The sequence below is a fragment of the Fundulus heteroclitus genome, chromosome 12 (assembly GCF_011125445.2).
Source record: "Fundulus heteroclitus isolate FHET01 chromosome 12, MU-UCD_Fhet_4.1, whole genome shotgun sequence".
Lineage (NCBI taxonomy): Eukaryota > Metazoa > Chordata > Actinopteri > Cyprinodontiformes > Fundulidae > Fundulus > Fundulus heteroclitus.
In genome coordinates, this window is record NC_046372.1 from 11,853,778 (window position 1) to 11,869,119 (window position 15,342).

A 15,342-nucleotide genomic window follows, 5' to 3' on the forward strand; every position below is an offset into this window, starting at 1 on the left:
CTTTCAAAGTGCTGTACGAGCAAGTAGCACAGACATCAAAAAGTCTAAGAAAATAAATATCTCAAATAAAATTAAGATAAAAAGCAAAACAATTAAATAGATCTCACAACAAATGAAGGTAAAACAAGTGCATGTTTAGCTCTGCTTTAAAAGCATCTACAGAGCATGGCTGTCTGACATCCAAAGCTTTGGTGCCAGAAATGAAAACAACAAGTCACTCAACAACAGTCTTTTTCCTGACCTTAGGCACAATCTGAAGGCCAATTCCCTGAAAACAGAGGGCAGGAACGGGTACATACATGTTGATAAGATCATTTAAATAGGAAAGGGCAAGTCCATGAAGAATTTTATAGGTTAACAAGATCACCTTGAAGTCAGCTCGGACCTGACAGGGATGCCAATGAAGGGAGGCCACCACCGGGGTAATATGCTCATATTTCCCTGGTTTGGTGAAAATACGAGCAGCGGCATTTTGCACCGTCTGCAGAGCTCTGAAATGTTTCTGAGTCAGTCCAGCAGCAAGGTGTTGTTGGCCAAAAAGTTCAAATGTAGTCCCATCTGACCAGAGCACCTTCTTCAATACATTTAGGAAATCACCCACATGCCTTTTGGCAACCTCAAAATGTGCCTTATCATTGTTAACTCTGGGTAACGGCTTTTTTTGGCCAGTTCTCCATATAGCCCAGCTCTATGAAGTGTACAGCTTATTGGACCTTTCTAGTTTTGTGGATGACGTGAACCACACAGAGATAGAGGAGCACAAGACAGACTGAATGGTGGCAGATTACAAGATGATCAGTAGCATGTGCAGCAGGTTTTCGGTACTAATGGATTTCCGGTGTGGGGAAACATTTACATGTGTTAAAATGGCCTAGTCAAAGTCCAGACCTCAATTCAATTGAGAATCTGTGGTTAGTCGTGAAGATGGCTGTTCACAAGCGAAAACCCTTCAACAATACTTTGAATACTTTTGCAGGGCACTATAGATGGCATCATGACAAAAGAAAAGCATGTGCAATTACTGAAGCAGCAGGACATGAATGTAAACTTCTGAACTTGAAGAAAGTAAAATAAATCTCTTTCAAATTATTACAGTTGCACATAAATACTGCTGGTAGTGCTGTCTGACCCAAAACAGTGAAAGTTTAGTCTAGTTTAATGTCAGATGGGGAGGGAAAAAAGTGTGTCTGGTTTAAATTGTCTTCATTGCCTAAAGTTAATTTCTTATTAAAAATTCAGATCTCCACTTTGTTTTATCTGTAAATACATTTTTAATGTTCTTTTCAGACTGTTTGATTTACTACTTGTTTTGCAATTATTTTGTTTTTTATTTATTGATGTCGCTGTTATGGGCCTGCAGACATTTCTATTTGAACTGCTTCGACTTGCAGCAGCGTGAAGAAGTCACGAGTTCTGCTTCATTTCTTTATTTTAGTTTCCCAATGAGTCAGACTTCTTGAAATGTAATAAAATGTTCCTGATCAATGATCCCTGAGGCTTTCTGAAGTTCTATTATCTTTGATCTTTCGCTATTTCTTTGGATCTTTGGATCTTAGTTCCTGATCATTTTCAGAGCGCTGTTTGTTTGTTCAGCCCTTTCACTATGACTTTGGATTAATTAAAAGATAAAAAGGCCTACTTAACTCGGAGGATGAACTATTTTTGTGTTTTCACATATTGGGCAACTTGGCCTCGGCTCTACTGTAAGCCCTGCAAAAAGAAACATATTGGGCCCAAGATTTCTGCTTGAATTTGTTTAAAAGAAAATACCAGATAACAGTTTGATAGACCAGGTGCTATGAAGTCATGACATGTGATTTGTTCTTAACTTGCTCCCTGCCTTCATTTTTAAACACTTTTTAACACTTCACAAGAAGCAGTGGTGCAAGGACTGGAAAGACAATGAGAATAAAGAGAAGTCTGAATAAAAGCTTTAGCCTGTTTTCAGATTAGATCTACACACGTTCTTTACACCCCCCGGTCAGCTGAAAGGTGCTGCACTGAACTGGGGCTGAAGTTTTCTCATCCTCTGATCTCGCCCCTGGAGGTCCTTGATTCAATTCAGTAATACTTGATTAATTTGTAACAGGGAAGCTGAACGTTGAAAGGAACTCTTATTCTTGAAGTATTTTCAAAACAGTATTGATGGTGATGGCGGAGAGCAGGAGTAAACTCCTGCAGCAGGCACATGAAGACGTCTCCCGCTGAGGACTGTAGTTGGGTTACAGTCTCCATTATGTTCTTTATTTTGTGGAACAACTTTATTTGCACATCGCATCAACTCGAGACCAGAGCCAAACCTCCTTTATCAGTTTGTTGAGTTTTTGTTTTTTTTTAGGAATTTGGCCTGATGCAGCTTCGCCAACAGATGATGGCAGACCAAATTACACTCCCAAACAACTGAATATCTGCAACATTTCACTGCAAAATGACCTTTCTTTTTGACGTCATCACTGTTATATCCTCGGGCCCCCTGTATTCTCTAAGTGAGGACCTCCACCTTTTTTTTTTTTTTTTTTTTTTTTAGAAAGCATAGTCCTGTTTCTCCTTAAACTTACACTCAAATCCTCGGTTGTCATAGGCGCCTCATTTTTTTTTTCATCTTAACGTTTCTTTTGTAAACTTGTCCCTTCCTAACAAGTAACAAGTACTCACAGAGCCGTGATGATCATGAGCTGTAAGTAGGGATGAGTACAGAAACCCGGTGTCGGACGGTCCTCGTCGACCAACAAGCTTCAGCCTTATCGGTCCTCTTAATGGTATTTTTAAGGTCGCACTCAATTTTCCAGGGAGACTCCAACCGAAACCTCATTGTTTTCTTTTCCACCTCCAGAAACACACGCCGAGGGGCTAACGTTCTGCTCTCACATCTTCACCTCGCTTATTTTCATCAACACTGGCTGTTGCCAACTGTTTAGCAACTTTTCAGACCGCTCTATTGACTTTTATCCAGAAGTGACATTTCGAATAAAATGTCACGTTTAAAAAAAAATATTTTTTTTCCCCATGTTATTTAAGAGTTTGGCAACAAGTAAGAACACCGATTGCTCTGAGTTTACCGTCTCTTCAGCAAACCAGCTGTGAGCCCCACCGGCTTTGAAAGCTCTGACAGGCGGTCAGTCAGCGTCGCCGTGCTGCTGCAGCAAACTCAACTTGAAATCTGTTTCCCATTGAAAATTATTCACGAATAAGCAAAGCTTTCACTAGATTATAATGCAGGATGTAAATGTATTATAAATCTTTAACGGGTAATGGTATTTTTTCTTCCCTGAAGCTGTTGCACTTAAATGGATCCCTCCCTGTAACTGATTCTCACATCCTCTCATTTATTCACATCATGCACTGTGGGTGCCTCTGCTATCTTTTGGTTAAAATTAATAATATAAAAAATGTATAAATGTAGTTTGGATTCATGTAGTTTGGATATTATTTAATACTTCAAATTATTTTATGGAGTTCCTTTTTTGTTTTGAATATATTAAGTCATTTATATAATGTTTTTATTACTCCATTTCTATAAAAAAATGATTTTGTACTTTTATTTTTGTTTGGTTTTGTTTCCAAATGTTTAAAATATAAACCAGTCTGTGATCATGATTTGTTAGTTTTTTTCACCCTTTTGTTTGATTAAAAAAGTATCGATAATGGTACCGATAAAATACTGGATCGATAAGGAGTATCGTTAAGGGGTAATAGTATCAATAAACCCTTAACGATACCCATTCCGTAGTTGTAAGGGTAAGATGGGATAATTGAACAAGTGTGAAATGGTGATACAAGACATGAAACATAAAAGCCAAGAAATCAGCAACAGCATTGTCTGCAGGTTCAAACAGACCAGCGCAGCTTTATGGTCCTCCAGTGTAACGTGATAGACAATCAGCAGAAGTCCCTCTGCAGTATAGCAAGCAAAGCCTTCATCTTTGATACAGAGGACCTGGGTTTAAATCCCGGTTGTGTTAGGATAAGCATCCGGCATAAAACTGTTAAGTCTGTGTGCAAGTTGTAATGACTTGGTGTAGCGACCTCTGATTAAGGGAGCAGCCAAAAGGACTTGCAGCTGTTATGATATATTTTTCTGGGATGAACCCGGACACAGCACGCACACACAGAGTCAGTTCTTATGAGTGAGTTTTATTGAATAGTGTGGAAGATGGAGGATGAGACCAGAGTCTTTCAACGGACGGAGGTGAAGGGTGTAGAAGCTGGCTGGCAGGAGGAGTGTGGAGAGACTGACCGGGAGGAACTCTGGAGCCGAGCACTGGAGAGCAGGACATCTGAGCAGAGCCGTGGAGCGCAGAGCATCAGAGCCGAGCAGAGCAGTGGCGAGCAGAACGTCAGAGCCGAGCAGAGGCGAGCAGAGCATCGGAGCCGAGCAGAGCATCAGAGCCGAGCAGAGGCGAGGCAGAACGTCAGAGTCGAGCAGTGGCGAGCAGATCATCAGAGCCGAGCAGAGGCGAGCAGAGCATCGGAGCCGAGCAGAGCATCAGAGCCGAGCAGAGCATCAGAGCCGAGCAGAGCCGAGCTGATCATCAGAGCTGAGCAGAGGCGAGCAGAACCTCAGAGCCGAGTAGTGGAGCACAGGACGTCCGAGCCGTGCAGTGGAGGGCTGAACGTCCGAGCCGAGCGGTGGAGGTCTGAACGTCCGAGCCGAGCGGTGGAGGTCTGAACGTCCGAGCCGAGCGGTGGAGGTCTGAACGTCTGAGCCGAGCGGTGGAGGTCTGAACGTCTGAGCCGAACGATGGAGGTCTGAACGTCTGAGCTGAATACTGGAGGAAACAAAACTGTCGGAAAGTCTATGGGCTGACTGTAACAAGACCAGGTGAACGGAGTCTTCAGGCTGACGGGTACAAACGGAGCTGACAAGAAAAACTGGCAGGGACTGAGCGGGAGTGAACGCTATGGACCGGCGATGGGAACAGAAAGAGGTGAGTCTGATAAAGCGGTGGGAACAGGTGGAAGCAGTTGTGGGTTAATTGCAGCCTGCCAGGTGAAACTGATCAGGCTGCGCAGGAACAAGAGAGAGGGAGAGAGGCTCAGCATGCAGCCAATAAGCTGCATCCTGACAGTACCCCCCCCCCCCAAGGCCGGACACCGGACGGCCCAGAATCCCCACGCCGGGCGGGTGGAGGGGGCCCAGGAAGGCGGGCAAGAGTCGAAACCGAACACTGAGGGACCAAAGAGCCTGCAAACACAAAAGGGGCCAGAGAATACGGGGAACCAAAGGGGCCAGAGAACACGGGGAACCAAAGGGGCCAGAGAACACTGATGTGCCAAAGCACAATCAGGGGGCGGCACATCAGGGAAAGGCACGAACGCTTGACTGCGCCGGGGGAAAAAGCGAGTGCTTGACAGCGCTGGGGAAAGAGCGAGCGCAACACAGCGCCAAAGGGAAGGAACGGGCGCAACACAGCGCCAAAGGGAAGGAACGGGCGCAACATAGCGCCAAACGGGAAGGAACGGGCGCAACACAGCGCCAAAAGGGAAGGAACGGGCGCAACACAGCGCCAAAAGGGAAGGAACGGGCGCAACACAGCGCCAAAAGGGAAAGAACGGGCGTACACAACGCCAAAAGGGAAGGATCGGGCGTACACAACGCCAAAAGGGAAGGATCGGGCGTATGGAAACGCCAAGGGCAAGGAACGGGCGTGTGGAAACGCCAAGGAGAAACAACGCCGAAGCGTGAGAGGAGCGCTGGGGCCCAAGGGGCGAGATCGCCGGGGCGTGAGGGAAACGCCGAGGCGAAACGGACGCATGACAGCGTCAAGGGGAAAATATAGGCGTACGAAAACGCCAAGAGGGAAGAACGGACGTACTTAACGCCAAAGGAAAAGAACGGGCGTACAAAACGCCAAGGGGAAAGAACGGGCGTACTTAACGCCAAAGGAAAGGAACGGGCGTACTTAACGCCAAAAGGGAAGGAACAAGCGTACTTAACGCCAAAGGGAAGGAACGGGCGTACTTAACGCCAAAGGGAAGGAACGGGCGTACTTAACGCCAAAGGGAAGGAACGGGCGTACTTAACGCCAAAGGGAAGGAACGGGCGTACTCAACGCCAAAGGGAAGGAACGGGCGTACTCAACGCCAAAGGGAAGGAACGGGCGTACTCAACGCCAAAGGGAAGGAACGGGCGTACTCAACGCCAAGGGGAAGGAACGGGCGTACTTAACGCCAAAGGGAAGGAACGGGCGTACGACAACGCCAGAGGGAAGGACAAGCGTACGACAACGCCAGAGGGAAGAACAGGCGTACGACAACGCCAGAGGGAAGAACAGGCGTACGACAACGCCAGAGGGAAGAACAAGCGTACGACAACGCCAGAGGGAAGAACAGGCGTACGACAACGCCAGAGGGAAGAACAGGCGTACGACAACGCCAGAGGGAAGAACAGGCGTACGACAACGCCAGAGGGAAGAATAAGCGTACGACAACGCCAGAGGGAAGAATAAGCGTACGACAACGCCAGAGGGAAGAACAAGCGTACGACAACGCCAGAGGGAAGAACAAGCGTACGACAACGCCAGAGGGAAGAACAAGCGTACGACAACGCCAGAGGGAAGAACAAGCGTACGACAACGCCAGAGGGAAGAACAAGCGTACGACAACGCCAGAGGGAAGAACAAGCGTACGACAACGCCAGAGGGAAGAACAGGCGTACGAAAACACCAAGGCTCAACAACTCCTGCTGGAACACGACTGGTGTACAGAAACGCCAGGGGAAAACCCGCCGGGGCGTGAGGGAAACACCGGGGCTTGGGGAAGAGAACGCCGGGGCGTGGGGAGAACGCCGGGGCGCCAGGAAGAAGAATGCCGGGGCGCAAAGGGAACGCCGGGGCACAAGGGAAACAGGAATATCTAAAACACCAGGGAACAAGAACGGAGGGCGTACTAACACGCCGAGGAACCGAGAAAAGAGGGCGTCCTAACACGCTGGGGAACCGAGAATCAGAGGGCGTCCTAACACGCCGGGGAACACTAAATCTAAACGCCAGGAAAACAAGACCTAAACACCAGGGAACTAGAGGGTGTGCTAGGCAGCAACAGGCCAAGTGCGCCAGAGGGCACAGACAGCGACTAAAGCACTGGAGGGCTCTGGCGGCGACCTGCGTGCGCTGGGCAGCGACAGGTTGGCGCACCAGAGGGCTCAGCCGGCGACATAGGGGCGCCGGAGGGCTCTGGCAGCGCCTAAACAAGGGAATAACAACAAGAGGGTGAGCTAGGCAGCAACAGGCCAGGCGCGCCAGAGGGCACAGACAGCGACTTAAGCACCGGAGGGCTCTGGCGGCGACCTGCGTGCACTGGGTGGTGACAGGCTGGCACACCAGAGGGCTCAGCCGGCGTCATAGGAGCGCCGGAGGGCTCTGGCGGCTACCTGCATGCACAGGGCAGCGACAGTCTGGCCCACCAGAGGGCTCAGCCGGCGACATGGGTGCGCCGGAGGGCTCTGACAGCGACCTGCATGCGCCTAAACAGGGGAACAACACAGAGACACTAGGGCAAGACAGAACAAAACAACTACGGAAGGGAACTAAACTAACCTAAACAGGGCAAAACATACAACGAAAACAGGAGAAGGGTGTAGGGACCTAGTAAGCGCAGGGCCCAAGAGAGCGCAGGGACCTTAAAGAGCGCTGGACACCATCCAACGCAGGAACCCATACAGCGCAGGAACCCATAAGGCGCAGGAACCCAGACACCTAAATACTAGGGGGAAAAAAAAAAAAAAAAAAAAAAAAAAAAACAAAACAAAAAGAAAAAACAAAAACAGAACAAGACTAGAACTACCGGGCTAGGACAGAAACTACAGAGGCTAGACTGGAATTACAGGGGCTAGACAGGGACTACAGGGTCAAGACAGGGACTACAGAGCTAACGAAACTACAGGGCTGACGAAACTACAGGGTCTCAAACTGAAAAATCAAAACAAGACTGGTAAACTAGGAAAGGAACCAAAAGCTAAAGCGAAACTATGAAACAAAGCAGAACCGGGAGATGAGGGCAAATACAGCTGAACTGATGAAAAACTAGATAACTAGAGCTAGAAATAACACAAACCAAAACAGGAAGTCTAAGGTAAAAAACTGGAACTCAAAAACAAAACTCAGAAAACTAACCTAAAAAATAGAACCGAACTGGATAAACAAAAGCTAAATAAAACTCTAATTCTCAAAAGCAACATAAATCCCAAAAAGTTCTAAGTAAACCAAAATCTAAGGTTGAGCCAAAACAAAAGAACAGAAGGTGGAAATAATTCTTCTAAAACAATAAAAAATATACAAAAAGACTAGAAATTAAAGCAGAACTAGAACACAACAAAACCTGAATAACTTTAAGAAATCTAAGAAACGTTAAGTAAATAAAAAATAACTCAAAAACCAGGACCCAAAAATAACTTTAAACAAAACAGAAACCAGGACGTGCTGGACAGCAAAGTCTTTGTATGCTGGGCAGCGGCAAAAGTCAACGCTGGGCAGCGACGACGAGGAGCGCCGTCTTTAACGGCTGCGCAGCGTAGGAGGCGGAACTTGCAAAAGATGAACCAGGAAACAGAGTCAGAAGCGGGGCGTCGCGGATGCGACCCCGGCAGACGAACCAGAAGCGTAACGTCGCAATCCAGCGACCATGGCGAAACAGAGGCAAGGCGTCGCCGCACGGCGACCCAGGCGAGGCGAGACGGAAGCGTGGCGTCGCAACTTTGCGACCCAGGCGAGACGAACCGGAGGCGAGGCAGATCCTACCAGCTTCTACACCAGGCTCTGTGCGTGCTCGGGTTCATCCCTGGGCCGGTCCATAATGTTATGATATATTTTTCTGGGATGAACCCGGACACAGCACGCACACACAGAGTCAGTTCTTATGAGTGAGTTTTATTGAATAGTGTGGAAGATGGAGGATGAGACCAGAGTCTTTCAACGGACGGAGGTGAAGGGTGTAGAAGCTGGCTGGCAGGAGGAGTGTGGAGAGACTGACCGGGAGGAACTCTGGAGCCGAGCACTGGAGAGCAGGACATCTGAGCAGAGCCGTGGAGCGCAGAGCATCAGAGCCGAGCAGAGCAGTGGCGAGCAGAACGTCAGAGCCGAGCAGAGGCGAGCAGATCATCAGAGCCGAGCAGAGCATCAGAGCCGAGCAGAGCAGTGGCGAGCAGAACGTCAGAGCCGAGCAGAGGCGAGCAGAGCATCGGAGCCGAGCAGAGCATCAGAGCCGAGCAGAGGCGAGGCAGAACGTCAGAGTCGAGCAGTGGCGAGCAGATCATCAGAGCCGAGCAGAGGCGAGCAGAGCATCGGAGCCGAGCAGAGCATCAGAGCCGAGCAGAGCCGAGCTGATCATCAGAGCTGAGCAGAGGCGAGCAGAACCTCAGAGCCGAGTAGTGGAGCACAGGACGTCCGAGCCGTGCAGTGGAGGGCTGAACGTCCGAGCCGAGCGGTGGAGGTCTGAACGTCTGAGCCGAGCGGTGGAGGTCTGAACGTCTGAGCCGAGCGGTGGAGGTCTGAACGTCTGAGCCGAACGATGGAGGTCTGAACGTCTGAGCTGAATACTGGAGAAAACAAAACTGTCGGAAAGTCTATGGGCTGACTGTAACAAGACCAGGTGAACGGAGTCTTCAGGCTGACGGGTACAAACGGAGCTGACAAGAAAAACTGGCAGGGACTGAGCGGGAGTGAACGCTATGGACCGGCGACGGGAACAGAAAGAGGTGAGTCTGATAAAGCGGTGGGAACAGGTGGAAGCAGTTGTGGGTTAATTGCAGCCTGCCAGGTGAAACTGATCAGGCTACGCAGGAACAAGAGAGAGGGAGAGAGGCTCAGCATGCAGCCAATAAGCTGCATCCTGACAGCAGCAGAATCTGGTGCAGGAAAATGTGTTGGACTCCGGTGAAATGTAGCTCCATGCTCTGGACGCACATACAGTCAACTCGTATGATCTGAAGAGAAAAGTGCAAGGAAATGCAGCTGGTTTAAAACTTTTTCCAGTTTTGGAGACCTTGGCCTGATTTCTTTATTTTGAGCAATAATGTGTTTTTTTAAGGTTCCTATTATTAAGACCCTAAGTGTTAACACTTTTCATATGCTGCATGTTTTTTTTTATTTCACACCCTCATTAGTAAATGTATAATAAGTACATGGCACACAGAACAATAAACTTTGTTATTTAAGGAGCTGGATTCTTAGGGGTTTAGAATTGAGATCTAGTGAGGAACTCGTGTTACTACAAAGCAACAACTTAACCTCAGAGCCGTAACGGGAAGAGTGACATTTCATTGTTTGTGCTCTGATTCATCATTCGTAGATTCCCAGAGATGTTCCCATCTGTGATTTCTGGAAAAAAGAAGGTACTCTGACCTGGACCACCTCCGACGACCCTTATCACAGCGACTCTGACTGCGAAGAGCCGGACCTGTGCTCATACAAGGTAGGCAAAAGCTTTGTGGAGCCCCTTTGGCTTCTTCCGCTCATACAATGAAGAATCCGGTTTAAAAAAACGGGGGGGAGAAAAGTTTTATGCTCATCCAGATCACACACAGGGAGACTGCAGTACCTACAGGGCACATGCAAAAGTACCAGAATGGTGACATGAAAAGAACTTTGAAGTATTTAAATCTCCATTACAAAAAGCTTCTACACAGATGAATATCACATATCTTGAATGTAAATTAGCGAAGTGTGTCATCTTCAGACGTGCTTCCTGTTGCATTTGATTTTTCAAGCCAACACAAAACAGCCGAGGTTATTCCAAAGGGACCAAACAGTCAGCTCCAAGATGCAGAAGTGTGAGTTTAAGTATTTCAAAGTGACTTTGGGATGTCTTAGGATCATGAAGGAAAGTATGTAAAACTTACAGATTGACATGTTGGGATCATCCCTCAACGGGGCATTTCGGATTTTTTTTGTCAAATAGAAAGCTGCATTTTTTTTATCTCTCGTTTTAAGAAACTGATAGTTTTTGTGCAGCATCCTTTTAAAAAAAATTGATTTAATGGACATTATCTTTTTTTTGTCTTACATCCGTAAGATGTAGGACAAAAAGAATGAGATTTTAAAAAAGGTTTGCTGGACAAAATCTCTGGAAACCGACGTTTTGTAAGTTGGAGGTTTGTGAGCAGCACCGAGAGGAAATCAATCTAGGGGTAGGAGTTTATAAGTTCTCACTTCTTCCTACCCCATTTTGAGCATGATATGTTAACTGAAACAAAAAATCTGTATTTTCTCTTCTTTCTTATGCACTTCTTGTTACTGTGCACTATTTTATTTTTATATTTGTATCATGTTCGAATAAATTTCATTTCATTTCAAAAAATCTTAGCAAAACACACCTGTCATGACATAAGCAGCTCGTTTGACCGTGAATCCCAGACCCCATACAAAGACAAAGCCTCCTCTGTCCCTTCCAGACTGGGCACAGTTCCATATAACAGAAAAACCTGAAGGAAGATGCTCCGCAGACAAGCAGGTCCGCATGTAGATGGCTCAAAATAAAGGCCTAGTCAAAGTCTGAGCTTAAATCTGCTAAGATTCATTGGCATATCTTTAAAGAAGCCATTTATGCTTAAATATTTTAAAAATGTGACTGAAATAAAACCATTCTGCAGCGACGTAGAGGACTAATTGCTAGTGTGAAAATCGTAAAGCCCCAGTGTGTAAGATTTTCACACTGGCGCACCATGTAGTGGTGTGCTAATTTAATTACAAACGACTTTGCCGTAATAACTACTACAGAAGCCTCTGAGTATAATAAGTGTGACAATGTAAACGTGTCCTCCATGTATTAGCTACTGCTAATAGCTACGGTCATCGTGTGAAATGGTTTTTGGCAATGTTGCCAAGTCTGCTTGTTTTTTTCTAAAGTTGCTTGTAAATTCTCCTGGTTTTTACTTCTTTTTCTTTTCTTGGTTACCTTCTCTTCCCTCTCACTGGGCAAAGTGTATGGGTGGTCCTCCATTTCAACAGAAAACGGCAAATAGAACGATCTACGGCCGTCTTTGCTTGTTTTTATACTCCTCTTCATAAAGAAGACAGGCTGGGAAAACGTCTAAGGCGGACAAGTTTCGGCTTCTGAAATCAGAAATAGCGACGCGACATGGCACCTCCCAGTGGGTGCACTGCTAATTCTAAGTGATAAGAACGCTTTAATTTTTAATGTTATCATTAGACTTTTAGAATATGTATTTATAAAAGCAATACTTGATTTTTGTTAACTAAAAGCTACATTAGTTACACACTGTCCCTTTAATGGCAATCATTGACACCAGTGGGGACTTTTTCCGTTAATGAATAAAAACACCAATGGAAAACTGCATGTTTTATTTACTTGTTAAAAGTTAAAAAAAAATGAAATATAGAAAATTAAGATATCTGTCTAGGCTTAAGGCAACAAAACAATGAGTCCTGTTGAGCTTTTGCTCTGACATTTTTTCCTCTGATTGCAGAGCTGGACACATCGTCCAGGGATTTTTTTTCTTAATACTCAATATTTAAAAAGGTATTAATTTAGATGACGGAAATGTTGAATTTCTTTGCTTATAATATTCATAAATGATATAGTGAAAATATAGCCACATTGATCAGCTGAATTAAATCTAATGAACAATATCAACAGCAAAATCCTAAATTTCAGGGGATGGATATATGAATCGGGTTTCTTTTTTTCAGCTTGCTAATTGTATTTCAACAATAGATGGCTAAAATGGTGAGGTGAGTGATGAGCTTGACATACAAATGAAAAACAGAGGTCATCTACTCACTGCATATTGCAGGCTCTCAGAAAGATAACCAATGATGGACCATTTTGGCTCCAGGTTTCTGTTCATATTGGATCATTTTGGGATATGGACCAACAAATGGACTGCAGTTACATAGGGCATTTATCCAAAGCGCTTTACAATTTCCTTCCCACTCACCTATTCTCACACTCTCACACAGCCGCGTTAACGTCATCCCTGAGAACATTACATTTTTCATTTGAAAAGCATTGTATAACTTTTGCAGCTATATTCAGTATGTGTCTAAATCTGAACCTGAGTCAAACGGAAGTGTTTACTCTAAAGTTGAGTTTGCCTTTTAGTTGGACCAAAAAAAAGACGTGAAAATTCACACCATCTGGTTGGTATGTGAGTCACAGTCCCTTCCAAGGCAGTGGCTGGTAATTAAGGTCATGTTTAAGGAGACTTTTACCAGAGAAGCTGAAAATAAGCAACTAACCTGCTGAATGACCTGCTCTCATAACTGTGGGCAAACTCGCTGAGAGCAATCTCAGTTCATCCACTTCACTTAAAAGAAAATCTCCCCTTTTGTCAGTTTTATGAACCTAAAACACATTTGTCAGCAACCTTAAGACTTTTGTTAGGAACAAGAGCGAAATAAAAAAAATCTTCTAACTGAGAGGGTATAAATAAAAGCTATTAAAGAATGACCCAAGTTGGATCTTTTAAAACAATAAAACTAAAGAGAAAATCACACATGGGGATTGTTCTTTCTAAGGTGTGCATAAAAACTTTGGCTTTTCTTAGAAAATGGCCGTTGACTTGTTCAAACATATAAAGAACAACCCTTATAAGTGCACAGGAGAGATAAATTATAAGCCTTTTATGGGTAATTCTCAGTAATTTGGAGTAGTATAGAGATATTTTATATTTCAGTTATAAAATTCATAAAGCAAAGACATTTATTTGCCTTTGCTTCTGCTGCCTTTGTAAGACCTGATGTTTTTTATCCAGAAATGGTGCATTATGGGCTTATGGCCTACACTATTATGGGGAATATTGCTAATGTGGCCATTTTCCACCAGCCGGTCATCAACACCCTCCACAACCAGGGTGAGCCACAAACATCATTAAGGAATCAGGCGGTTCTACATCTAAGCATATTAATGGAAAGTTGAGTGGAAGGAAAAAGTATTAGAAAAAGGTGCATAAGCATCGAAAAGTAACACAACTTTAAATTAAAGGGCACAGTTCTTCCTTTTCACATTTAAATCATTCTGTTGTGGTCTATATAAAGTGGATTGCAATGCTTTGGTCTGAATTTCTCATTAATTTAGCCCCACAGCCCCTCCTGTGTCCCTGTTCTGAGATGAGTATGAGTAGCCTAGTCTGCCAGACTGATTTACGCCGTAAACACAGCATATCAGTCTGGAAAGCCGCCGGTAGAGCCCAGTTTCAAAGGCGAGACAGGGTCAGCTGAAAAACTGTTTCAGCCCTTAGAGAAGCCAGTTGTTGAGTTTCTAAAGATAGATCCAGCTCATTCAGGACATAATAAAGAGCAGTTATCTTGACTGTTATGGTTACAGAAAAGCGCTGCTGCATTATGGGTAAAGAGTGACGCATCGTAAACTCCGGCCTCCTGTGATTGGTCCGGTAAGTTTTAGACCGGAGAGTCTAGGCCTGCTCAGACTGACGAGCTGTGTATTGAATATACATGGCATGAGTCAGTGTGGCCAGCGTATGAGAATGACTTCTTTTAGAGGCGCCTCTTTAAATCCCCCCCACCCCTCATGGTCGCAGAGTGTTCTAGTCCACCCCGTTCGGCCATTTTTGTAGTCAGCTGGGGGAAGGTAATGAATTGTGTGGGCCAATACACCCGAACAACAGAAACAACCAACATTTACTACTTATCCACTTGTAGCTCCGGCATCCTTCAGCTCAGACTACAAGATCACAGCAAAAAATCTAAATGGTGGATTCACAAAATTGGTAAGCCAGAAATCCATGACCTTGTTAAGCAGCTCCATACCAAATACTGTGACATAATTGTTCAAAAAACATAATGGGGAATAAAGAAAACGGAAAATGTGACCCAAATCAGATTTTGTTGCAGGTCAACTGACCAGGTAAGATGTTTTAAAACCAGTGGGAACTATCAGATCTGTCCCAAATCTGATCTGTTCAAATAACATTTGAGCCACTTCCATATGCGGTCCTGAATCAGATTCGTATCTGATCTTTTTGAATGTGACTCCCATTGAAACCATCAAGGTGGATTTAATGTGTCTTTAACCGCCACGTGTCACAACTTTGCGCCAGCAGCAGCTGGAGTTGATAGCAGTTAGCATTAGCAAGACAGACGGCAGCTGCCTGCCACGGCGTGCCCAGTGGAGGGACAGCGAGATGTTATACCTCTACTCGTGCATCACGTCATTACAAAATTTCCAGTCCTGCACACAGGATTTTTGCAATGCAGAAACGGTTTTTCACTCTAACAATCTATTGTATCGCATTTCAACAGGACGCATCGTGTCGTTATCTTCCCCTGTTGCAAAGCGATCTGCCTTTGCAGTTTAAATTAGAGGCGCTGATAATACTAAAAGCCCTCGTCTTCCTAAAGTTATGAATGAACTCTGTCTATGTGA

General features: G+C 45.3%; 1 protein-coding gene across 3 annotated transcripts in view; it reads left to right on the forward strand.

Moving 5' to 3' along the window:
- The window catches only part of gpat2 (glycerol-3-phosphate acyltransferase 2, mitochondrial), a 217,686-nt gene that overhangs the window by 192,126 nt on the left and 10,218 nt on the right, over positions 1–15,342 (forward strand). For all 3 annotated transcript variants that reach the window (XM_036143930.1, XM_036143932.1, XM_036143931.1), the window contains one exon: positions 10,288–10,410. In XM_036143930.1, coding sequence (XP_035999823.1) covers positions 10,288–10,410 — 123 coding nt within the window. The remainder of the gene's footprint in view (positions 1–10,287; positions 10,411–15,342) is intronic.